This window comes from Filicampus tigris, chromosome 7 (genome assembly GCF_054856515.1).
Source record: "Filicampus tigris isolate MCC_2025a chromosome 7, RoL_Ftig_1.0, whole genome shotgun sequence".
Taxonomy (NCBI): domain Eukaryota; kingdom Metazoa; phylum Chordata; class Actinopteri; order Syngnathiformes; family Syngnathidae; genus Filicampus; species Filicampus tigris.
This window is the reverse complement of record NC_141223.1, coordinates 4172022-4199297: the sequence shown is the minus strand read 5'-3', so window position 1 is coordinate 4199297 and position 27276 is coordinate 4172022. Positions and strand designations below refer to the sequence as shown.

The 27276-nt window shown below is 41.9% G+C and overlaps 1 protein-coding gene across 2 annotated transcripts in view; it reads left to right on the top strand.

Moving 5' to 3' along the window:
* Window positions 1–27276, top strand: part of veph1 (ventricular zone expressed PH domain-containing 1) — a 64427-nt gene that overhangs the window by 30168 nt on the left and 6983 nt on the right. For both annotated transcript variants that reach the window (XM_086035051.1, XM_086035052.1), the window contains exons 5-13: window positions 618–781; window positions 2244–2453; window positions 6304–6524; window positions 8394–8594; window positions 10042–10424; window positions 12770–12909; window positions 13048–13182; window positions 18652–18769; window positions 26676–26812. In XM_086035051.1, the coding sequence (XP_085891177.1) occupies window positions 618–781; window positions 2244–2453; window positions 6304–6524; window positions 8394–8594; window positions 10042–10424; window positions 12770–12909; window positions 13048–13182; window positions 18652–18769; window positions 26676–26812 (1709 nt within the window). The remainder of the gene's footprint in view (window positions 1–617; window positions 782–2243; window positions 2454–6303; window positions 6525–8393; window positions 8595–10041; window positions 10425–12769; window positions 12910–13047; window positions 13183–18651; window positions 18770–26675; window positions 26813–27276) is intronic.

Here is a 27276-nt window from a genome sequence, read left to right as displayed (position 1 = left end):
TAGTAACACAACACTGTAGTAAGAAGAGCTGATTACAATTGGACTCATCTATAGCTACTTGATAACTTGTGTGTGCAGTCACAATTGATTGCGGTGAGAGGTGTGTGCAGCTCCCAGTAGGTTCAGTACTCTCAATATCTGCAAACAGAAAGCTAGCATAGTTGGAATTAAGAGGAGCAGCGCCTGCTTTTGTCTTAACCTTGTGTCCATAGGCTTACCATTGTAAGTTCTATTTCACTTTATACAGTTTTTGTTGTTTTTGTTTTCAAAGCTTGTAACTAATCTATCTTAGTGTTTTATTTCATATTTTTTAAGAAAACAGGGATCATATAGCTGAAAGATTTGACGTGAAAACTGAGATCAGATTCCGCACCTAAAAATTTCTTTAAAATGTCTTTCAGACCTAACTCAACAAAAACTGTGTTCCCCAGTGTAATTCATATGATCCATTACTCCCACCTTTGCATATTTATTTGGTAAAGACGGACATTGTTTGGTTTCAGACACTGTTACAAATGCAGGAGAGTTGAAGAAAAATACAATAAAAAGTTGACCTGGATTCTTTGCACACCAAAAAAAAAAAAAAAAAATCTGTGGCGGCCCCTGTCTCTCCACAGGCAACCACATGCTCCTCCGTGTGCTCCCCTCGGTGTACCCCAAACAACCTGATGTCATACACCGTCACCTTGGCAAGCTCACTGCTGTAATGTCACAGTTGGATTGCGCAGAACAACAACACCTGATCAGACTGCTTCAAATGGTGGCTGAGGAACATCCGCTGGTGAGATTTCGGTTTTGTGTGTGCTGCTTGAGTGAATGTCAGGAATAATGCGAATGGGGGGGCGGGGGCTGCGTTGGGAGAATCAGCGGTGCTCTAAAGCAGGGGTCCCCAAGCACCGGGCCGCGGCGGTTTGCACAAATGAAGGAAAAAATTTAAAAAAAATACAGTACTTCCGGTTTATTTATTATCCGAGGCTAAAAATATTTTATTTTGAAAAGGGATTCTCTCCGTTACATCCACCTATGACTGACTCTTAATGCGTTAAGTTGTCTCCGTCGCGTAACGCTAATATTGAATGCACAAGCTAGCAAATGAGTAAAATGAACGGACGTATTTGGAAAGTTTGGAAAGATTGGGATGGTTTACTCCGATCCTTAATAGTAGTTTTAATTGCATGTTTACTCACTCGAACAGATCTTGCGCTTTAGGTCGATGTCGTGGTTTCTACCATGAAAAGCTTACGAGGGGACCGCAAGCACAAAAGGAAGTGTGAGGGGGTGGAGGTGTTAGTGGAAAATGAAGAAATGGTTACAGAAAATAACATTTTCATAGTTTGGGGGAAGCCTGCAACTGCATAAAAGCCGACCTACGACCCCTGGCAAAAATTATGGAATCGCCAGTCTCGGAGGATGTTCATTCAGTTGTTTAATTTTGTAGAAGAAAAAAAAAAAAAAAGCAGATCACAGACATGACATGAAAATAAAATCATTTCAACTTTCTGGCTTTAAGGAACACTCAAAGAAATCAAGAAAAAAAAATGCAGTAGTTAGTTACAATTGCATTTTTAGATCAAGGTGAGGGAAGAAATTTTGGAATCACTTCATTCCGAGGTCAACATTATGGAATCCCCCTGTAAATTCCCATTCCCAAAACTAACACCAATGATTTCTTGTAGTGTTTCGTAAAGTCAGAAACTGGCCATTTGAAATGACTTAACATGAATGTCATGTCTGTGATCTGCTTTTTTCTTTTTTTCTTCCAAACTGAATGAGCATCCTCCAAAACTGATGATGAAACTTCATCTCTGCCACGGGTTGCAGATGTCGATTGCATTCGGCATCAGAGGAAAACGCAACGCGACAGCAAACCGAGCTCATGCTGTCTTCTCGCTGTATTTTCCAGCTCATTCTATCCAACAAAAAACATTCAAAACAAGTCTCGAGCAGTTGCTACTGTTTTGATGTAAATGTGATTATTCAGATGAAGTGACTTAAATTGAAGCGGCGGGAGTGCCCTGCGATCGTCTGATCCAATCCCGTCGAGCTGTGGATAATGAGGAGGAACCGTTCCTTGCCAGAGTGTTTCCTACAGTCATGTCTTTGTTTATCATCAATCGCCACATTGTTCATCTCGATCTGCGTTTCACCTCTTCGAGAGTGCCATTTTATCCTTCTGCGCGCCACCAAACCTCCTTATGTCGCCGGAGTCGTTGCCAAAGTACAAATGCGACTCTTGTTTTCAGATGTTGAGCCCTCAGGTGCCTGCCCTCGTCGGTTACCTAGGCAACCGGCCTCTAATTGAGGCCATTTTAGGCACGCTGGTGGATGTGTCTCAAGCTAGCCCCTCCTCGCTGGTCAGCTGTCTGCCAAAACTCAGGACTGCCGGACAACAATGGCCTGCTCTCTTGGGTCACGTGGCCAAAATCCACGGCGCCGTGGGCATCGTCAGCGAGGTTTGCCCACACACGCACACACGCAGCGCACACAATGGACAACTGATTCATGAGGAAAGTGTTTGGGAGTACCAGCGGAATTGGTGGCCTGGCTGCATTCTTGCATACTGAGATGCAATGATTCCATTGAAGCAACTTCAATGAAATAACGTGACTAAACGAAAGCGGTCAACAAAGAATCCCGTCAAGTATCCAGGCATCCCGTTTTCTGTACCGCTTAGCCTGTTCGGGGTCACGGGGAGCCGGATTCTATCCCAGATGACTGGTTGCCGGTAGTGGCAGACAAGCATTCGCTTTCGCTGGCTCCATTGAAGTAAAAGAAAAAAAAAAAGTACCACTTCACTATCAGCGCTCAAACCGTTTCGTCTCTGCCGACTTTGACGGACGCTGTGATTGACATCCAGATGGTGGGTCATTTCATTCGATTTTAAAAAACATATATTTGTACAATTTTTTTGTTGTTTTTTTTGTTTGGACACTTTGATAAGCTGTCATTTGAATTGCCTCCACAGAAAATGATAAGAAAATTGGTCCTCGTCCTGCACGATACTGTAACTTATGAAAATAATGCAGACTAGGCTGCCAATCCGGTGTGTTTGTTGGGTTCTCGTGAGATGTAATGTAGACGGTAAGACTTTAGCTAGTGTTAAGGAGATCTGCGTATTTCTCATTTACACACAAACACACATTGAGTGTGTTTGTGTGTATTTATTTGTTTATTTAGCACAATCGAAAAACTCACACAAAACCAAGGCCACCTTTTGTACGTCTTCCATGTGGAATAAACTGAAGGTTCAACTTTTGTACACACCAACACACAGTTGAGTACAGATCATTTGAACCTTAGTATCCTGCATTTCTTCACACTGGAGCTATTCGGAAAATAAGGGCCGATTTTCTGGGAAATTACTCTGCAGAGACCTCCTAGTGATGCCAGTGCCTTCTGTAAGTCAGTGTTGCCCCAACCCCCTCAAAAAAAAAAAAAAAAAAAAACCCAAAACAAAACACACACACAGCCCCTGACTGGTTGCACAACTTTATTTTCTTTTGCTCCTTAAGGACTTCATCTGTATTGAGTGGCCTTCTTTGTTATTTTTTTGGGCCGAACATGTCAAATTAATTAGTCTTCTCAGCGAGGCCTTAAAAAATAGAAAATACAGCATTGTACAAAAGCGAAGCGAAGTAGGTGTGTTAAGTCTCAGGCTTCAATTAGTAGATGGCGCATGTGAAAATGCTGGTGTGTTATGATTTTCATGCGGGAGCAAGCCTTGCTGTGCCCGTTTGGGAATTTGGCAGACCGTCCTGCGCCATGCTGGGCATTCCGGCATAGCGGGTGTGTTCTTTGTCATGAATCCGGCGCTTCTGACAGCGATGTGGTGGAAAGTTATTGAAGCTATACACCTGCTGCGGCGTAAGTTGCAATTTTTTGTGAATTTGATTGGGGCACAGGAAAATGAGAGGAGCTACTCTGATTGGCGGAAAATTAAGTCGGCTGTGTTCTTACCCACAATGGCGCAAACCGCCATTTCTTTTTTATTTTTCTTGCTTGTTTGCAAAATTACAAACACCCGGTGTAAGTCGACTTCAGATTGTGTATGTCATCTTCTCTTGAGACACAAAGTACATTTCAAATGAACTGCAAGATCTCCACTTGCGGATGTTTTAAAGTCGGACGCCCAGGAGTGGACACTTGGAAACCGCCTTCATGCAACTCTCCCCTCCACCCATAGTCGTGTTGCACTTAGCACGATGCTTTCAAAAATATTTGTAAGATGATAATAATTTGTTCGGTGAATTGATTTCTTTAATGATTCCGGGAGATTGTTCCATGCTGTTGTCATATTTCTGAATTAAATACAATGACATACTCATACATGTAGTCTGCGCAGTTCAGAATTTTTTGCCAAATCAAATCCAATCCACCAAAATCGCATTACACGACCTGCGCCACAATTTAGACTGCCAAATTCCCAAACACGGTAAACTAAATTCGCCCCGGATCGGGAATGAAATGTGGCCGTTTTTTAGTCGAGCGCACATGTGCCTGTCTATGAAAATAGAACCCTACATATGTTATTTATTAGTTGTAGTGTTCTTTTGTGCTTTTCAGTACAGTCTGAATCCCTCCATGTAATTGAATCCTTATCTTTTATTCAGTGCAGGATCATTTTTTGGAGAACATAAAACTAATGTTGCGATTGGCTGGCAACCAGTCCAGGGTGAAACACAACTCATGCCAAAATCATCTGGGATAGGCTCCAGTTCAGCTTCAAGCCAAAACTGTGGTACAGCAAATGGATGGAGGAAACTAATGATTAAATACAGCAGTTACTTGTTCTTTCAATTTAAAAAATAAAGCAAGTTTTAAAAGTTCATTATTCAGGATGTTTATTCTCCAGGAACCATTCGCACAATTTTTGCATTACCTGTAAACGGTTCTCATGATCACATGATGTTATGTAAGATCTGCATTGGACCTAAGATGGAATGCGCCAACGCTTTTTATAACATAAAATAACAAGTCAATGGGGCCAGCACCGAGGCGTGATAACAACATTTTTATATCTGCAATCTTCACCCCCAACAAGCTTCTGTTTTATTCTTGCGCTGTACCTTAGAGACTCCTAAATACCTCTTTGGCATGTTTTGTGCAAGCCCACCGACTTGGGTTTAGCATCCACACATGAGGTTATTATCCCACAGAGAGAACTTGTAAAACGTGGCCAAACTATGCAGGAACGGCATTCTTCCCATCAATCAGTAATGTTTGTCTCTCAAGTATACCGAAGGATGCAACTCCTCTCCAAAAAAGAAAAATCAGGTTAACAACATTAAAGCAGTCAGGAAAAGTCAATAAACAATAAACCTGCTGGGATTATTGTGGGAGCCGTATTGATTTTAAAATGATTTCCAACGCAAAATGATGTTTACTGCAGATGGTTTGAAAGGTCATATCAGTCCATTTTGACTTTGACTATAACTGCACTGGCAATTTGTAATATGAATATATTAAATGTAATCATTCTATTGTGAAGACTGATAAAGGGCTTATGTAATAATTTCTTATCCCAACAGCAACCTTAGAAACTTCTGTCTTTTTTTTTTTTTTTTTCTTCTTCACCGGTCCACTTTTTAACCAACGAATAGAAGGTGTTATTTTGGATTTAAAATTGCAAGAGAGCTGACATTGAATCTTTCCACCTTTGCTCCACTATGTTATTAGATCCAGCATGGGGGGGGGGGGGGGGTAATCATGCAGCATGACTGATATTGTGTTTGTGGAATATGAGAAACCCACCCATTTTTAGCTAGCTCAGTGGGCGGCCATTTTGTCACTTCTGTCGACTGAAGATGACATCGAAGTTGCTCAGGGCTCAGATAACGACCAGTAATGGCTCAGCTTCAGAAAACAGGTGAGCCGTGATTGGACTGTTACCCGAGCCCCCGAGGTGGCTAAAAGTGGGTGCATTTTGCTGCTTAACTTACATTCCACAAACGCGATATTATAATCAGAATGCCGTATTTCAATTAGTGGGCCTGCATAGAACATATTCTGAAAATCCAAAGTTCGGTTAATAATAAATATGCCAGTTTAAAAAAAACGTGTTGTAGCCTCTACCTGAAATCCAAATCTTTATTTACAAATACCTATTGCTGTAGAAATGTAATTGTTCAAATCTACAGTAACCATTAAAGATTCCCCTTTACTTTGATAGCAAGATCATCCATGTAGACTTTGTAGCTGCAGATTAAAAAAAATGAACCCTGGTCTCAAAGGGTTTTATGACGGGATTTGAATGTATGACGAAAAGCAATTCCATAATTGTAATGTGCTCTTTATTGTCCTCAGGCACATGCGCACAATTCTTTGGTTTACCTGGCGTCTCTTCTGGGCAACATGGAGCACACTTTTCACCACACTCTGCTACTGGAGATCCGAGCCCTGACAGACCGTTACCCGTCTCTGCTCGGCGGCTATGGTAAAGACCTCTACAGGCTGAGCAACTCGTTCGCAGCCATAGCCAAACTGCTGGGGAGGCGACTGGAGGAAAGCGCCACCGCATGCCGCAGGTCAGGGGAGGCGCACTCATCCTTTGTTCTCCTTAATTAAAAAAAAGGCACGTTCTTCAGTCGTCTTGAAAGGGGAAGTCAACGTAAACTTTTATTTTTTTTCAAGTTTATGTTCTATGCAAGCCCGGGCGTTGAAACAAGGCATTCTGATCAATATTGCATTTGTGGAATAAGTGTTAATCCACTCGTTTTTAGCCATTTCTGGGGGCGGCCATTTTGTCTTCCGTCGAGTGAAAATGACATCGCGACTGCTCACAACGACCAATCACGGCTCAGATTCAGAAAACAGGTCAGCCGTGATTGGTCGTTGCGAGCAGTCGTGATGTCATGACGTACTAGGCACTGACGGAAGTGGGTTTGTCATCCATAAGTCACTAACCTCGTCCGCCGGTGATAGTTCGTCATTCCCTCACTGATGGATGCCTGTTTTTGCTGACATTGGACTGATGACCCGACGATTACAATTCAGTTCGTCACGAAAATTACGGTCTGACGAATTGACGGACGGGTACCCAGGCCACTGACAGATGATGAATGACAGACCAGCAAAATCTAGTAAATTGCCCACCTCTGAAAATCGGTATTTGTCTGTACCCCATATAAATTGGGAACATGAGTGAGAATTTGTCCATGCGTATGTGTACTTCGATTCCCTGCCAAAGTCAGCTGGAGCCTCACCTGCCGACCCAATTTAAAATTTTCTTTGGCAATTAAAGCAAAAACCTTAATGCTCTTGATTTTTTTTTTTTTCAGGCAGTTTTTACATTTTCTAATACTAGTGATTTTGTGTTAGTCACGGGTCTGTTTGCAATGACTAAGCACTGCCGTCTGTTTGTAGTTTAGACCAAAAAAAAGTTAGGCCACCTCTCGAACAACACTGAGGACAATCTGGTTTGTGTGTTTGTTTTCATCAATTGTTTATTTGTATCGAGGGAAAATGTGCAATTTTGAACACAATCAGATCTGACTGTTACCCTAACCCCCCGCGCGCACACACACACGCATAATGTTGCATAATAAAAGCATGCATGCATGACAGGTCAGCATGTGTTTGTGCGCTTGTGGGAGGATGAAAAGCATTGTGCAGGATTGAGGGCTTTGCTTGGGGTCCTCTCCTCTCACGATACGGAAAACGGGGTGGTAAGAAAAACCCGTCAGAGAGACAACGGAAAACTCGGGTTGTTTTTGCCTCTGCCAAGTGTGAAAGCAGGATATATTGTTTATTATTTTTTTTCCGACCGTAAAATCTACACAACTGATTTTCATGTCCAACTTTGACACAGATTACATTTTTAAGTGATTTGCCTCACCAGAATGCAAACAGTAGCCTCCTGTCCATATAATCCTACTTCAATCATTCTAAAGCCATTCACTGAAAGTAGCCTGCTAGGTTGCATACAGACAAACAAACAAACAAACAAACAAACAAACATAAATATGAATAAACTAAGCTAAATTGGATTTTTTTTTCCTCCCCCACTTTTGTTAACAGTTCAACCTTGAACGAAGTCTGCGCTCGACTGCGTGCCGCAGCAATTATTATTAACAACTTTGGCAAAAGAAACTGAGAGATGAACAAAGAACAAGTTCGAGGGAACACTTGGCAGTTCATAAAAAGAAGCATAAAAAAAAGACAAAAAAAAAAAACGCTGGGGCAGAATGGGGCTGCTGAAAAAGGGGGGAGCGCAAGGTGACAGAACGAGAACTACAGCCAGCCAGTGTGAGAATGTGAGAAATACTGAAATGGGAGCCAAAATGTGAAGGACGGCCACTACACAAATGAATGTCCGTTTTATTTCATGTCCCAAATACATGTAACCTTTTGTGTGTGTGTGTGTGTGTGTGTGTGTGTGTGTGTGTGTGGTCCAGCGAGAATGGCCATTGCTCGCCATCTCCCAACGCATCGCTTCAATGCGAAGGAGGAGGAGGAGGAGGAGGGAGATGTGAGCCGAGGAAGCCGGTGAAGGCCGGTGCTGAGTCGCAGGTGCAGGAGAACTCTCCCGCCCCCCGGCGGCGATACAGCCTGAACCAAACACTGAGGGAGGAGCAACGAGAGATGAGATTCAACAGGTGGGTGGGAATGTGATCACTTTTGAAGTTTTGAAGGCAGCGCGGTGCAACGTGGTCCCTCACAGTCACAGGGATCCGCGATTAAGCCGTACGGTGTGGAGTTTAAACCATGGGGGTCGGGGAGTTGGTCTCAAAGTGCCCACTTCACGATGCAAATCTTACGGGACACTTTGTGCTTGCTGCGTCCATGTTGAAAAAAAAAAAAAAAAAACGCTTTTTCTGAACACTGCCATGTCAAGACTGTCAGTGCGCGACTGGAACATCGCGTTTAAAGGGAATGAGAGGAGGTACCTTTAATTGGTCACTCCCACAGCAGCGGAGACTACCTTCTCTCAGATCCCCCGGTTACGCTCGTGTGCGACATTATCAACGCTGTGTTTTAGCCGCCTCTGGTCTGTCTGTATGTGCCCTGTGACTTGTCCAACTGGAGTAGACGCCAAGCCACGTATGACGATGTATGAGATGAGCTGCTTTTTGTGTTTTTCGGAACTTAGTCGGAAATATGGTTGGACGGTATCAAATATTCCCCCGTTATATTACCGTTCATCATTCGTGATCTTCCGTAATCGTGATTTTACAAGCAATTGTTTGTTTGTTTGGTTGGTAGTTTTTTTATACACTATTCTTACTGTAAGGCCATCACGTGCGGAAGAGGAAAGCCACAAAAGTTAGTCCACTTTGAACCAAACTAACTACTGTCATTTAGCTGCAGCATGACCCTTTTCCGTCACACCGACCGCACGCGCATTCGCGCACGCACACAGAAACATAAACCCAATTGTTAAAGACGAAGTCGACCCAAACATATTTTTTTCAATAATATGTTCTATGCAGGCCCACTAGTTGAAACGTGTGTGAAATATGAGTTCAGCAGCAAAATCCACCCGTTTTTAGCTAGCTCAGGGGGGCGGCCATTTTGTCATTTCTGTCGACCAAAAATGACATCACAGTTGCTCGGGGCTCAGTTAACGACCAATCATGGCTCAGCTTCAGAAAACAGGTGAGCCGTGATTGGTCGTTACCTGAGCCCCGAGCAACTGTGATGTCAACTTCAGTCGGCAGAAGTGACAAAATGGCCTCCTCCAGAGATGGCAAAAAACGGGTGGATTAACTCTTCTTCCGCAAGCGCAATATTTATCAGAATGCCGCGTTTCAACTAGTGGGCCTGCATAGAACATATTGAAAAAAATATGTTTGGGTTGACTTCCGCTTTAAGTAGTGGAGGTTTCATTTGACAATAGCAGAACAATACATTTAAGCGTAACAGGCATGAGCAAAGCCTTGTGGCTGGCGTTTCAGTGTTTGGTGTTTCAGAGGCGGCGATAAGCAAATTCCACCTGATGTGGTGTCTCATTTATTTGCAGTAGGGGTCAAGCGCTACACTATTTATGGATGCTTTTGGATTTGAAATTGCCTCCTCCTGATGACAATTGTGGTCTCTCTTTAGGTCCAAGAGCCTGGCTCTTCATGTCGCGCGCTTGCAATCCATCAACTCAGACGGCGGGGACGATGGAGAAGGAGCGGAGCTGGGTCCAGACAACATCGCATTCACCAGCACTTTGCCCTTCCAGCGTTCAGCGGAACCCCGGGAAGTGGCGCCTCCTGCCAAGAAACTGACAGACAATGCACCCGCATCCACCGCTGGCCCTGCACCAGACAGTGCGATCAAAGAGGCAGACAGAGCTTGCAGCGAGCAGAAGAACAAAGAGGAGGAGGCGGAGGTAGCTGACAGACTCTTCATCCACTTACGAGACAATCTAGAGATGATCCGAGAGTTTTGTAAGGGCATGGTCCAACAGATCCCCATACCAGAACAATGTGTAATAGAAGGTAAGAGTACCAGTGATGTACGTATAACATTAACACACATGCGCATCACTTTAGGGGTCATTCATTGACTTTCTCCCATTTCCTCGATACAAACTTAAAGGGGGAAGTCAACGCAAACATATATTTTTTTCAAGAATATGTGATATGCAAGCACACTAGTTGAAACAAGGCATTCTGATAAATATTGAGTTTGTGGAATAAGTGTTAGTCCACTCGTTTTAGCCGTCTCCGGGGGCGGCCATTTTGTCTTCTGTGGACTGAAAATGACATCACATCTGCTCACAACGACCAATCACGACTGACCTGTTTTCTGAATCTGAGCCGTGATTGGTCGTTGTGAGCAGTTGTGATGTCATTTTCAGTCCACAGAAGACAAAATGGCCGCCCCCGGAGACGGCTAAAACGAGTGGACTAACACTTATTCCACAAACTCAATAGTGCGCTTGCATAGAACATATTCTTGTTCCAGTGCATCCACAAAATTGTAATACCTCAATCAAAGCAGTTCATACAATCATTTCACAGGTCACCAAATCTTTTCTATTATTTTTTTTTACCGTGTTAACCCACTGCATTTATCCCCAAAAAGGGAATACCTCTACCATACTCACATAAAATAATGCAGCAGTATTTAGGACTCAGCATTTCATCATTGAATTTTAAGCTTCAACTAGACATGGATTTATTATTCCAAGGGGTAAGTAATTTCATCGTAATGTTAATCTCATCCAGAGGGCATAAATGTGTGATTTCATCCCATCTTGGATTTAATTGAATTTTAACATTTAACAAGGGGTTTGAGCCATCAGAGCTCAGCAAATAGGAAATTACTCGCCTCCAATCTGAGCAGTGAGCCAGCAAAGGGCATGTCGGGGTACTGTTTGCATGCCTGATAAATGGCTCCGCTTTCACGACAAGCTCCCATGTGAGAACTGGGAGGAGGGGGCGGGGGGAGTTTTATTTGAAGCACAAAATTCATTCTAATGGGATTTAAATGACTAAATTCACGTTTATATGTGAACAATAGGGTGTTATATTAAACTGTAGCTGGTAAGTATTGCGCAATACTTACACCGGTATAAGGAACATTTACATGACTCGATACAGCAATATAGAAGATAGAAAAAACTATCTTGAGTTACTTTTGGTGTTTTCCACTTTGGTCAGACGCAACTTCGTCTCCTCATTGCATGTTATTTGAAATTCTCTATTTTTATTTTGGTACAAGGGATTTAGGGCAATTTTCAACAGTCTCAGCTTGGCAGCCTATTTGGCTCCCTTGTTGCACATTATATCATATCTGTGTTTTTGTTCTCTTATACTCCAGTCACAGTTAAAGTGATGAATACTTGTTTTATGTAATGGAAATGCGTCATGAACGATATGTAAACTAGTATTGAAAAATAATAATATCCATTCATAACAAAGGCTTTGTTCATGCAGAATGGCCTAAAATGTCTATTTTGGAAGGATAGGACTCTGGTGAACTCCCCTGATGTATCAAAGAATTGAAAAATGATTCATTGATTGTTCAGAGTTTCATGAATTGTGCGGGACTGACTTATTCGTGGTTTCTTGAAAGAATTGAGGGAAAAGAGTGCACTTGCTGCAGATACTGGGCGTTCATTGGTTAAAGATGGTTAGGCTGGTTTAAAGACCTCCCATTAAGAATTGTGAACCATCATGCTCTAAAAAAATACCTAAACAAGTGTGCCTAGTAATGCTATAAGTTGCTGGATTTCTTATGATGGACTTTCCTTTTTTTTTTTTTTTTAAACATTGGCATTCATTTGGACCGAGAATCTGTGTTACTGCAGTAGAGGGTGACACGGGAGTGGATTTTCACTCACATCCCATTCCACTCCCTCAGAACAAATCCTGTCCCAGAACATATTTAAAAAAAAAAAAAGACAACAAAATCCTGTTCCGTCTCAGTCCAGGACCATAGCGAAAAACAAAAACAGAATCCTGTCCCGTTCCAGTGCCAGTCCTAGACCATAGTAAAAAATAAATAAAATAAAAATTAAAGATAAAAAAATAAAATAAAAATTGGAAATCCCGTGTCCCGGTGAAAACAACTCCCACTCCTGTCCTGCGGGAGACACCCCAAATTGGTTGCCAGCCAATTGCAAGGCACACAGAGACAAACAAACATTCGCACTCACAATCACACCTCAATCAATCAACCTACCACGCATGTAATTCACATTTTCTCACGCGCGGGTGCATGAAAGTACTTCATAACAAATGTAGTATATGAACAGCTGTCATGTTGAATCCCTTTTCTCTTTTATATATCCTCCTGCTCACTAAGGCACAATTAATGCCATCGTATTTCATTACAGAATCAAACAGAGGCTGTGTGGCCAAGCTGTCGTTCACCTGTCCCCTGAAGGGTCATTACTGCCTGTACACAAAGTCCAGTTTTAACCTCAGCAGTCGCCGGCCTCATCTCTGGATCCACATTATGCTGCTCCATCTACAGGTGCAACCCAACACCTTGCTATCAATAACACATTGCTCAAACTACAAGTCCCCACATATGCGTCTTTACACTTCAGTCAGAAATTCTGCTCTCGAGGCCGACGCCCACTTTATGGCTTGTCATTTTTGTCTCTTGTAGAGTAAATCCAAAGTTCCGCTATGTTCTGGCGACGAATGCGTTCGGAGGCTGGCTTCTCTTTGGGGGAAGACTCAACTCAAAGGGGCTCACAGCTTCCACGTGGCAATGACGCAGCACGCCATTCCGCACCCAAAGGTATTTCAGCTCAATTTATGGGAAGTATGGCTGCAACACACACCACAAATATTGCAGCGTATTGCAGAAATGCTTTACTGGAAAGATTTTGCGATAATAACACACATTTTAAAAAAAAAAAAAAAAAAAAAAAGTGGTCAGTTTCATCCTAATTATAGTTTTGGGTTGTGATGAATTATGCTCAATTGTGGTGGGCCCAACAGCGTCGATGAGGTCAGCTGCTAAATCGCCATTTATCATTCGACACTTTCAAGTACGTTTCTTTCAAGCGTGGACGCAAGTTTCAAGCGTGCAGGCGTCGCGCTGTGCCCTCCCGAAGTGTCAAATTAAGCGGATCCTCGGAAAAGATGACAGCGGTTATTTTCTTCTCGGCTGATGTGGATACCATGTGGAGCTTAAACGCATTGTATACCACCACACAAATTCAATTCGTCATATACACTTTTTGGGGGGTTTGATATTTCTTCCTTTTAGAACATTTTGTAAAAACAATTGATTTATGTGTGTGATATTTCATTCTCCCACGAAAGAGGATCTTCCACTTAGGTGGCAAAATTACATTCAAGGCACTCAGTTTGTTCAGACCTAGTGCTGTGCGATACTGACTAGTTTGATATCGATCCGATACCGAGTCAACACATGTCCAGTATCGCTCATATCGATACCGATACTTTGTAATAATTAATTCAGTGCCAGACATTTTCAGACCCTCTTTTCCCCGAACTTTAAAAAAAAATGAAACAAATATAAATAAGTTCCTGGGGTTGAATGGCTGGACTGTGAAAAGACATATAAAAACGTTTTTGGTACTGAATGAGTTAAGGTAGATGCATTATCAAATTGACAATTCTCATTTTCCTGACCCAGAAGTGTTTTTTTGTGACGATTACCTTTTTTATTGTTAAACTGTTAAAAGCCAGGTCATAATTTGGACAAATGTTATTGGCAAATACAAAATTCAACTTTTCCCCACACATTGGCATGTCTGGAGATTTTTCTTAAATAAACCAAGTTCACAAAGTGACAAGCCGACAACTATTTATTTCAAGGCACTCAGTTTGCTCAGACCTAGTGGTGTGCGATACTGACTAGTTTGGTATCGATCCGATACCGAGTCAACACAGGTCCAGTATCGCTCATATCGATACCGATACTTTGTAATAATTAATTCAGTGCCAGACATTTTCAGACCCTCTTTTCCCTGAACTTAAAAAAAAATTGAAACAAATATAAATAAGTTCCTGGGGTTGAATGGTTGACTGTGAAAAGCAATTTTTTTCCAGGTATTTAGAAACTCGTATAAAAGCAAATTGGGCCTGCTCGGCGCTATTTGCAAAATTGCTGCAAACACAGCGGCCTGTTTGACGAAACCGCAGTGGCGTGTACTCGATACTCCATTTTAGTTTTGCCTGTTGGTTTGTTTCTTTGTTCCCATGTTTGCACAAACATTCGAGTTAATTTATGCAAAACTGTGGAGGATTGAGAAATTTGCCCATGGAGGAACCCATTTGATTTTTGGTGAAAATCCAAATTAAAACAAGAATACAGATTTTTATCCTTTATTTACACCCGATTAATGGATACTAAGCACGACTGCCACAAAAATGCTGTTTAGTTGATGATGTTTTCATCATATTGGCAAAGCACAGGATTTATTTTCAGACATTTCACCTTCATGGGAGGATTTGCATGAGTGTGCTGAAATTACCTTCATATTGTGACCCGCCATTGAATAATATTATTTTGAAGCATTTTCAAGTAGGACTTAGTTTTGGAGTGCGGTGCGGTGCTTTGGCAATATATGCGATTTGTGATGCTCATTTTGCTGAACTTTTTGTACAATTTCCCTCTAAATGTTCATGATACAGCACATTGTTTTTCCTCATGTACTCAAGAAAAGTACTGCGTGTCCATGAAAGCTAGTGGGAAAAATGCGTGTTTATTGCAAGCATGCTGTGAAGTGTTCCTGTCTGTGTGTGGGGTGTGAAAAATAAATCTCAAGATGACAAAATGTAAAACATATTAAAGGGAGAGAGGGAGAAAATTGAGGAACGGGATGCTGGGAGACAGGAATAATATTACTGACAGCGAGATTTCAAGCAGAGACTGTTGGGATGTTTAAGGCCTCTGAAATTGAAGTTCTGCCCTTTTAGGGCTCAGCTCGGCTCAGCAGTTTTATGGCAAAATATGAAAGCGCGTTCAATGTGAAAAGACGGCTCGTTGTAGTTAAAAACGAGGTAATGGTAGGCGTGAGTGGAGGTTGTTTTCCCCAAACCGTCTCTTTTCTCAAGTCACTTCAAAAGAAGTGTAGAGGAAGAGGAAAGGAGGCATGACGGCAGATATGAAGGGAAGTTGAGCTGAGTGGAAGTCTGGGCTGCGAGAGATAATTAACGATTATTGTTTCACCTTTTTTCCCCCTCCGTGCCCTGAGTGGAAACTTTTGTTGATATAGCCGCTCTGTTGATAAAAGTTGGGCAGAGGTGGAGGGGGAGGTGCAAGGAAGGCTGAAGACAGGAGACAGGATGGAAGAGCGGAAGAGTGGAGCCACACTTGAGATAACAATGTTTTGTCAAAAAGGAGAGTGCTTTGCCCGTCTGCCTTGTTGCCAAAAGGTCCTGAGTTCAAGTCATGGCTGTCATCTTACGCATGAAGTTTGCATGTTGACGTTTATCCCTGCGCTTGTGTGTGTGTGTGTGTCTCCGCCCACATTCCTAAGGCGTGCATTTCGTGTTCATTGAGGACTTGTGTGAATGTAAATGAATGGAGTCTACACTGTAAAATACGGTCAATCATTACTTAAAGCGGAGGTCAACGCAAGCATATTTTTTTCAAGAATATGTTTTATGCAAGCCCACAAGTTGAAACAGGGCATTCTGATAAATATTGCGTTTGTGGAAAAAGTGTTAATCCGCTCGTTTTTAGCCATCTCTGGGGGCGGCCATTTTGTCTTCTGTCGACTGAAAATGGCATCGCAGCTGCTCACAACGACCAATCACGGCTCAGATTCAGAGAACAGGTCAGCTGTGATTGGTCGTTGTGAGCAGTTGCGATGTCATTTTCAGTCGACAGAAGACAAAATGGCCGCCCCCGGAGATGGCTAAAAACAAGTGTATTTTGCTACTTGCAAATACAAATATTGCGTTTGTGGAATATAAGTTAAGTAGCAAAATGCACTTGTTTTTAGCCATCCCTGGGGGCGGCCATTTTGTCTTCTGTCGGCTGAAAATGACATCGCAGCTGCTCACAACGACCAATCACGGCTTAGCTTCAGAGAACAGGTCAGCTGTGATTGGTCGTTGTGAGCAGTTGTGATGTCATTTTCAGTCGACAGAAGACAAAATGGCCGCCCCCAGAGATGGCTAAAAACAAGTGCATTTTGCTACTTGCAAATACAAATATTGCGTTTGTGGAATATAAGTTAAGTAGAATGCTATCTTGGTTAAACAGTTGTAAACAATTCAATCCACTCGCGATACTCCCAGTGCACAGAAAATTCGTGATCTTTAAATAATGGTTATGAGTGCACTGGTTTTTTTTCGGGGGGCGGTTAGGGGGGGGGCAGGGCGGATCGACGAAAATGTAATGAGGGAAGCGCTTTAAAAGTACGAGGACGACCGGGGTCTGAGGACGATAATGTTTTATGATTAAGGATGGTGGGACGGGGACGCAACGGTAAAAAAAGGGTCAAGTGCCCTGCTCTGTCAGTTTATAGACCACAAGAACCATATCGTCGCCGTCCTGTGAAAAAAGCTTATCTCCAATTTTGGAAACTTTTTTTTAATTTTCACTTTAGTGCGATGTCTGTAACGCGGAAACATGATTCATGTAAAAATAAGAAAATGAAAAAAAAAAAAAAATGGAGATAAGTGTTTTTCACATGACAGCGACGATATGCTGACAAGTGCACTTCAACATTCCAAAATAATAATACTCAAAAATACAAAAAAAAGTTTTAAAAGTACCCAAGGAAAGGTTTTCCTCTCCTTACAACAACAACAACAACAAAAAAGTTCGGGACATCACCCATTATGGAGAAAGTTTTCCCTTTTCTTTGTACAGTTTAACAGCGTTTGGTCACCTTTACAGTGACCATTACCGCCACCTACTGTCCCGGGTGTGAAATAGATCAGGCTCGAATGAGAGCGCTTGCTACGTCTTGTTGCAAGTGATCTTAACTATAAAAGAAGTCATCTTTACTCTAAATACTAAGTGCCTTGCATTTTTAACCACGTTAAGAGTCACAAAGGCATATTTTTGATAACCTAGTAAAGTAAAGTTAACTCGTGTTTGCGAGTCAGGACAGCGATTGGATCTTACAGCGTATTGCGCACTCAAGCATTTTCATCCAATCATCGAAAAGTGTTAAAACAGGGAGGCGGTCCGGTGAAAAGGGGTGGTCCCGAGATGCCAAATGGGGTGAATTGAGGATATCCAGCAGCTAAACAATCTTTTCGGCCACATCCTGTTGTCTGACTGCAAATATGTTCCTCTCGTCTTAAAATCGTCATTCAAGCGTGCCTAGAGGACCTTCATCTGGTGCATCAAGGCCATGCAGCTGTGTCAGCCTGGCACGCACACACACACACACGCACACGCTGACATCGAATGCGCTGTTGAAACGAAAACACATGTGCTTGATTAGCGACTATTTATCTCTCATTACGCCGTGCAAGCTAACTTATTGGTTCCCGCGTTCGCTAACGAGAACTTGTAATGTCTTTGGAGTTGTACCTGTTACTTTTGAGTTAGGATCTTTAGCTATGATAACCTTTGGTGGGTTTTTTTTTCTTTTTTTTTTAGCTGTGATTAATAACCACAGTAAATATCAAGGAACCATATTTACTGCTAGTGCTATCATTAGCTACACACAAAAAAAAAAACTATCTTCTAAAACTAAAAAAACTAAAAGAAAAATTTAAAAAAGAGTGTTGGATTTACACAAGAAAAAAGTGGTGAAATCACGTTTCATCAACGAGTATTGCATAAAACAAAATTAGATTCATGAACTGGATTTCAAAGTGTGTTGGAGTGTATCCGAGGGTTCCATTATTCCCCTATCACACTTCAATCCTGTTCCTCTCGGGCCAGTTTCCTGTACGTTTTCCATGTCTTCCTGCAGCGACGCGCCTGATTCAAGTGATCAGCATCGTTATCCAGCTTCTGCTTGCTGATGAGGTGATCATTCGGATCAGGTGCGTTGCAGCAGGGATTGATGGCAAACATCCAGGGAACCGGCCCCCGAGGAACAGGATTGAAGACCGCCCTCCTATCACAACAACACATTGTTTAACAACAGTCAAACGTTGTTACCTCAAGCTAAAGTCACTCTTGTGTTGTTGTTGTTTTTTTCTCGTCAGATCTCACAAGGCCGCCTTATTTCAATGAAATGAGGCATTTCATGTTGGGAGTCAAATGTAGTTGTTTTCAGCGCAAATGTCATTCGCTGCTCGTGCTTCTGTGCTCCTTCAGGATCTGGACAGTCTCCAGATGCAGCTGGAGGAGGTTCGCTTCTTTGACCTGTTTGGCTACAGTGCAGAAGAGCGAGGCTGGTTATGCTTCATGTGCAACAACCCCGAGAAGGCCACAGGTACACACGCAAAAAGATCATTTCCCGCCGCACGGATCCTGTCCTCGCCATCTCAATCGCAGTCCCTCGCTTTGATCCTGAACCCCTTAAGGGGTCGTCATGTATTTCCAGAATATTCCACCTCGTTAAAATGCTTGCCGTGTTCTTTGTGAAGGGGTCCATGTAGTCAGTCGATCAGCGCTGATTACTTGACTTTGGACCAGTGACCCGTTTTTCGAAGAGCACTTAGCCCCGATGATGTCATCTTTGTGCGGGTTTCTCCATCCCTGAATCGCATTAAGATCACGGTGTGTGTGTGTGTGTGTGTGAGTGAGCCGGACCAATTGACACATTGGATTCTTCCATCCGCTTTTTTTTTTTTTTTTTAAGTGCAGAACACTACAGCACATTGTTTGGCAATAACCTTGTCCTATACGGCTGACAAAAGAAAAAGACAAAAACAAATACCCGTAGAAGAAGTGCAAATAAATGTACGCCAGGAAAGTAAAATGCATCAAATTTTTATGCGAAGCACTAATATTTGTTCATGTTTTAGTCGCTTCGCCTCTGGTTCAGAATGGCAAAATGCTACCTAAATAATTGCCTGTGTGGTTATACGATTGGCTCTGGAAATGATTTATTTTCCCAAATCCCAGAAACCGAGGTCAATAAGTATGCAGGAATGGATTGTTTTCAACTCCAGAGGTGACCCCCCCTCCAGTCGGACATGGAAGCCATTATTAGTTATGTAAGACGGCAGCTTGCAGTAATGCATGCTTTAAAAATGATGGAGCATGACTATACAGGGAGGCTCAGGGAAGGAGGTAGCAAGAGGTGAAAGCGGGAGAAATTCAAGCGTCGTTAATGAATAGCTTTCCAGAAGCGTACCGTATGCGCTATTTTTTTCAAAACTTGACATTTTGTGTAAACAACAAGAAGCCGGCAGCTGCGGGCGGGGACGTACGGTAACTCGGCCATTTAAGCCTCGCCGGGCCAACGTGATGACACGTCTTGTAATCACGTCAAACGTAACGGGTCTTTTGTAACATTCTCAGAATATTTATTTGTGATGGAGAAGATGCCTGCGTTTGATTGTTTTTTTGTTTTTTTTTGTTGTTGTTTTTTTTACACCCCCATTTGCATTGGTGTATATTTGTAAATGTTATCTTTTTTTTTATTTTTTATTAGAGTTCAAAGGTCAGTATTGTAGAGCATGACCAAGCCATAGCAGTTGTGGAAAAAAGCTAGTGGACACAACAATGACTAGGAGATGAGATGAGATTCATCTCTTAGTTATTACAAAAAAAATAAATAATAGCAAGTGATGAATCATTACAAAAATCCATTGATACATTAGTGCACCTAATATATTTGTATATCAGTTTTCCCGCAATGGCTACAGGTCCACAAGTCCTCGACTGACGCAATTTGAACCAAAAAGGGCTTTTGGATGAAAAGTGAGAGCAGATGGAACACATGCAAGCAATGTCAAAGGCATAATTGTTTTTAATATACACATTGTATTTATGTCAAACATGCTCCAAGTTTGTCTTTTTCACTCTGGAAGTACTCCATGTGATCTTGGCGGGGGGGGGATGTGCTAGCAGGCAGGAGATGATTGAGTTTCACCAAGCATGATTTCTGTTTTCGCTTGGAAGGCGAAGTCTTGTGAGCACTTGGAGCGGCAGTTGTAGTACGCAGTCAGCATACTAGTGTTGCCCCTCCACGACATGTCCCTAATAGGGATGTAACGATCAATGGAAAATTGAGTTCAAATCGATTCGCCCCGATCAATCCAACCGATCAATCGATTGGTCGAATCGATGAATCGAGTTGCTTAACTTCATCTAGAAAATGATGTCTTGAAACGTTGTTTTTTTTTCATTCCGGACGCGTAACACATTTTGAATGTGTCGCTCAAATGATGCTTTTGAAAATTGATGTAAATATGTTCAGTGAAGCTGACAGGAAACAAAGTTTGTGTAGCAAAATGTAAAAACACGGAGCAATATTTCCACAGGGTTTAGATATCGGACGCAATTCACAAGTTCACAATAACATAAAAAAGTGTTCATAGGCCCACAATCAACCGTGTCATTATGGAAAATTGGAAATGTGGAAACATTGTCAGTCATCCAAGAGAACAGTGTCCAACTTTCTGTGTGACGGTGGCGTATTCATATTATTGCTAGCGACAAGGCTCACTTACGTCAAATCTCCATGACTCAAAAAGAAAGTCGAATTTAAAAACATCTTTCTTTCTTTTTTTTTTTGCTGCACAGAAATCCCATCTGGAGGATCACAGAAAAATGTAAGCATTTGCTTTAATTATAATAATAATATTTATTCCTAAAAAGTCCTGACGTGTTTCCGCGACTAAAGTTGTCACACCATCAGCTGTTCGAATCAAGAATTACCAGACAGATTTTTTTATTAGCCAAGAATAGACATAAAAAAAAAAAAAAACCTCTCTGAAGTCAAACTCAGCTTTATTGAAAAATGCTTAATCGCGAACGTTTTTGCATTTGAAAACATTTTGTGAATGTCGATTCAAATGATCAATTCAAAAACTGCTGTAACATTCTAAGCTTCTTGATTGTGGAGCCAGTGTCAAAAGAATACAAAAGCCGTATAATAAAACAAAGTAAATGGGCAACAATGTGTACAGAGAGATGATTAGTAACATCCCTGGGCGGTGAGTCTCTTTGCATAAACAGCTGACTTTGCAGTGTACATTCCATTCTTCTTTTAAGAGTGACGCCAACTAAGACAGAGACATACAGTACGTACCGCTTTCCTGTATGTCGCAATAACAAATAAGTCAAACGCGCTCGTAGCGGACGTTATCCTTTAACTGTCCACTGTCTCCCACGACGGCACACATAATCGAGATTGTTTGAGGAATTTTGTTCCCAAACTGCTTCGACTTGGTTGGTTCTACTCCAGTTGTTGGAACAAACAAGTTTCACCTGTGCAATTCTCAAGCATAAATTGTGTTAAAACAAAATGACATGCTACATTACGATTGTCCTTGTAGGCCACAGTTGAAGTAAAAAAAAAAAAAAAAAAAAATCATACATGGGCTAACTGCACTTTTCATCAACCGATCTAATAGTCCAAATAGTCTTACCGTAGACGGTCGCCGCCACGTAACTCTCTTTCGCCCGGGAGGTCCGACTAGCCGCGGTGGGTGCAACGCCAAATGACTTTCTATGGCTTTGTGTACTTTTTCAAAGAGTTTGGCAATGACAATGTTGCTGAAATGTGGACGGCAGGGCAAGAGGGTTGATTGTTTTCATTTGGTGACGTAACCTCGCATTTTCTGACCGCAGAAAAGGTCTTGAAATATTTCGTAACCAATGCTCCCTCCGGGTGGTGGGTGATTTTCTTGTGTTTATCTGAGTTGTGGCACAATTGCTCCGTTGAAAAGCATTCTGAATAGACGCGCACTTTTCAGGTCTCTCGATTCACCAGGGCGCTTATGCCGGAGAGGCTTTGTTACCGTATATCGTTTGTGTCGCCTTATAAAGTACGGGGCAAGCAATGTTTCCCAAGCAGTAATATTTCTATGTCAACCGTTGTTGTATTCGACTGATAATCACAGTGTGAAAAGGTGTGCGCGGGGCATTACCTCATGAGGAAGACTTTTCATCAGCCTGGGTAGGTACACACACACACACACACACACACACACGGTCGGCAGTAAAGTGTCAATGCAAAATGAATTGCAAATCTGGAAAAAAAAACCACGCATTCCATAAGAGCGTATTGTTCCGTTCCGAGCGGACCGAACGGTTCTATATTTTACCGTTGCATCCCTCGCTGTACAAGTACAAAGTCTTCCACGGGTTATTTGTAAAACTCAACATTAAAGAGTGTTATTTGACAGAATCAGCAGTAGGAATGCAAATCTATCTTTCAGTTATCAGGTCTGTTATGCTTTCAGGGGACTTTTGTTTTAATGAAAGCTTCGGAGGAAGCGCGGGCGATTTGGACTTTCAGCTTGTAACAATGAAGAGAGGTAGTTCTAGTCCTAGAGTTTTGCACACAGCTCATGATGTGTTCAAGTCGCTGCACCGCTATTTTACCTCGCAATCAGGACCATTGGTAAGGTTATGGCTAATTTTACTACTCCGTTTTAGGCCTCTGTGCGCAAGCCTGACTGGAGTTAGTTGAAATGTCAGTCGTCAGCTAAAACTATTTCTTCTCACTAGAAGGTTTTGGGCAGTTTGGGAGAAACGGGGCGTCTCTGTTGACGTTATGCTCAGTCTTTGGTCTTCCTTCAGCCAGAATGAGATGTGAAGTCTGTGGTTTGATGGAGTCTTTTGGCATCGAGTTGAGATACACGCAGTGAATATGACAGTAAACCATTTTTTTCATATAGGAATAGACCGATTATCGGCCAGTCCAATTATCGGCACCGATATTTGGCTTGTTGACGAATATCGGCATCTGCCTTTTTTTTAAAACTCTGCTGGCCGATAATAAATCAATTTAAAACTGTGTAAATCAAAACAAATATACGTGAAAGTTTAACATTTCTGTCATTTTGTGTCATGTTCATTTACTGTAGAAAACTACATTGAGCTATTGTTTAAGTTTTCCTTTATCCTTTTTAAGACATGCTGACAACACCGGGTGCTCGCTGAAGTTTTTGTTCAAATTTTATAACAGAGATGTATACTGTCAAATATTTCTTGTAATAATGATTTTTTTTTTTTTTTAAATCAACATTACGCAAGCCTGGAACATTGTTCAAGAAACATGCTTAAATATGTTACAAAAATAGTTAAGGGTAAATTTTTCTTACGATTTTGAAGCCAATATTTTTTTCCTTTTTACTGATAATGAATATCGGCTCCAAATATCGGTGATCAGCCTCCTTGACTACAAATAATCTGTATCGGTATCGACCCTGAAAAAAGCATATCGGTCTATCTCTAATATATATATATATATATATACACACATATACATACACACACACACACACAAACATTTGGAGCCACTGCTTACTAAGACTTCATGGTGCTTTGTGATAAACTGTCAAGTTTAACAACTGGAATGTCTTTGAAGTGAGAGGTAATGAGCAGAGCTGTGAGGGCGGTAGTTACACTGGTTACACTCACTCCTTTTCTTATTGCCTTTTGAACCGATTTTGGGGTGAAAAATATGAATTAGTTGCATAAAACTCCAGCAAATGGAGCACAGTAATTGAGCATGAAAGGCTTAGCTAGTTTTGCTTTTTCTTCTGCTTTTTTTTTTTTTTTTTTTTTTTTTTTTTTGCACCATTTCTGACTGTGCCTCATGCTTGCACATGTGCTCACAAACTACACACACGTCCTGTACTTGCAATCCTGCCTTCACCAATGCAACATCTAGTAGAGGTCGATTTATGACAGCGTGACAGAGTTGAAATGAGACCTTTGCACGTCCCCGACATTTATGCGCATGATTTAAGGCTGCAACCCGGGTTTTATAATCAGACAAGGTCTCCAGGATATCTTGCCAGCTATAAGACTGAAAGTAAAGTACTCCAAAAAATATCATCAGTTTGTTTTTGTTTTTTTCGAATTTTTCACTTTCTTTTTTTTTTCTAAATACTGTATTTAACAAAAATGTTAAAAAGAAACGACCTAAACCGAAATAATTCAATCATGTGACCACAAATATACTATATTATCATGCTGTTTTTGTTTTGTTTTTTTTAGTTGTTTTTTTTTAGTGGTGCATTACAATGCTACGAAGCCCCTAAGGTGACATGAAAGTTAAAAAAAAAACAACAACAACTTTGCGTTCCCTCGCAAAAAACTTTGCGTTATCTCGCAATTTTTGCGAGGGAACGCATTTTTGTAACATGCGTGTTTATGTACTTCCGGGTCAGTTTAGCAGCTAGCCTAGCCTAGCCTCTAATGCGCGGCTGTTTGAGAGACAACAGTACGTCAGTGACGGAGAAACCGTGCTTGAGATCAAAAGCTGATTTTAGGTCTTTGTATTACAAGCGAATTTCAAAGCAATTCCATTAAACCCACCCACGGCTGAAAACGCTCCCTTTGTTGCTTTTGTTTACCCGGAAAATGACCCGTGAGTACATAAACACGCATTTTAAAAAAATGCGTTCCTTCGCAAAAAACTTTGCGCAATTTTTGCGAGGGAACGCAAAGTTTTTTTTTTCACTTCCATGTCACCTTAGGGGCTCCGTGCAATTCTGATGTAAATGAATGTGATGGTCTGCCGGATTTGACTGATGGTGATAAGGTCTTGCTGTCAGCTTGACTGATGGCCACGCACTTAAACGCTTGACAGCTTATTAGTCTAATCAGAAGCGTGTTTGGCAAACAATGCTGACTTTTTTCTCCTCACCGTTCGGGTACACACTTTGCAATCACATTTGCTACAGCAGCGGTGTTCATTCCTGTCCCTTTTGCCCCTTGAATTCTGCCTAGCAACAAGTGGCAGGCCACACAGGAGGGAACAATGATGTTGCTGTAGTCTTACTTAATGGTTCTTTTTCACACATTAGTATTTTTAAATTCACCAAAAGCATATTTCTTGCACCGATGACCTGAACGTACATCATTCATGACTCAAGACGAAGTGTGAGCGGTTTTGTCTCGTCATTTGACGTCAGTGTGTCTTGTACAAGTGGTTGTGAACCGCAGCGCTGGCCTGAGGTTTTCCAGGTGTCTCCCTCAAAGCAAGAGACAGACGGTGCACCAAAGATTTATGCGTCAGGCACGTTTATTTCAGCGCGCAAGAATTTTTGTCGGATGAAGCGGACACCGCGCTGTGTTGCGGCGTGTCCAGTGGTGTTCTTGTCTAGCAGCCTGACAGGAAGTCTGACTACTCACATGATTGATATGTTGTCCACACGTTGTCACATCCAGGTGGACAAAACACCTTCCTCTAACATAAGTGCCATTGAACCCTAAATTGATTGGGTTCAGAAGATTCAGAAAGTGTCCTTAAGGGGAAATTCGTACCCATGTGTGGTATTTGGTTGTGTTCCATATTTATAGAACTGGAACAGTATAATCATTTACCTGTAATCAATTTGACCACCTGGTTCATGTTTGTCAAACAAGGGAGTCAACCCCAAAATGTTCTTTACAAGAATATGACCCACTAGTCAAAACACGGTTAATATTGCGTTTGTGGAATATCAAGTTAAGCAGCAAAATCTAGCCATTTTTGTCCATCTCAAGTGGCGGCCATTTTGTCACGTGCTGTCTACAGAAAATGACATCACAACTACTCAGGGCTCAGGTAATGACCAATCACGGCTCAGCTTCAGAAAACAGGTGAGTCGTGATTGGTCGTTACCTGAGCCCTGAGGTTCTGTGATGTCATTTTCAGTCGGCAGCAAGTGACAAAATGGCCGCCCCCTGAGATGGCTAAAAATGGGTGGATTTTGCTGTTTAACTCATCCTCCACAAATGCTATATCAATCTATTAATATATTAATGTTTTGGCAAGTGGAGGCACATACAGCAAAAAATATTGTTAAAAATATTTTTTTCGAGTTAACTTCTTTTAAAACCAGGACTAGCTAAACACAGTGCTGTACATAATTAAAAGTTGGGACTTTTAAATAGATAACAATAAATAAATAAAACAAGCTCTAAAGAAAACGGATGTGTTGACTACCACTCTAAAATAAAAAAAATAAAAATAAATAAATTAGACTTTTTTTTTTTTTCATAAGTGATAATGCACATGGTGACACTGGAGTCTTTTAGCTTTGAATGTTAAGTACTCAATTGCTTCAACTCCCCGTGTTTATGATGCTTCTCTTCTCATGTTCTATGAAAAAAGCCAAAGAAAAAGCAAGCAACGGAGGTCCTATGATGATGTTGTGCCATGACTGCGTGAACCCGATGAGCAAAGAGCTCACGTGTTCCTGTCGTGTTCCCATGTTTCTCTGCAGGTGTCAACCAGGAGGGTCAACCTCTCATCGAAGGCAAGCTGAAGGAGAAGCAGGTCCGCTGGAGGTTTATCAAGCGCTGGAAGACTCGCTACTTCACCTTGGCGGGAAACCAGCTGCTCTTCCGGAGAGGCAAATCGGTACGCTTAGTGATGAAAATGAAGCCCACACACACACACACACACGCACATGAATTCATGTGATTCACGGCCAAACCGTACGCAAGAGTGGAAATTTCAAGTTGTGATCAGCTCGGCTGGTCCCCGGCGGGGAAACTGCAGAAGTCAACCGTAACACATCTTGGCCTCGGGACTCGGTCCTGGGGGTCCTCCCGAGGCCGAGGCGCCGTGATGCAACAATATGAGTCACTCGCGGCCAGTGTAACTGGACGCAGATATCGGCGTGGCCAAGTGCCCTCGCTGGATTGTCAGCTTGGGGGTTGCTGAATGTCAACAGTGCTCGGTGACCTTGAACACAATCTGCTCTTGCCATTCAAGTGCGTTACCAAGTATGGTGGAAAGGGCGGGTCATGTTTTGACAAGGTGACATTTCAGCGTGGAAAATGACTGAGAGCCAATCGGCGGATGCCAATTTGTTTCAGGCC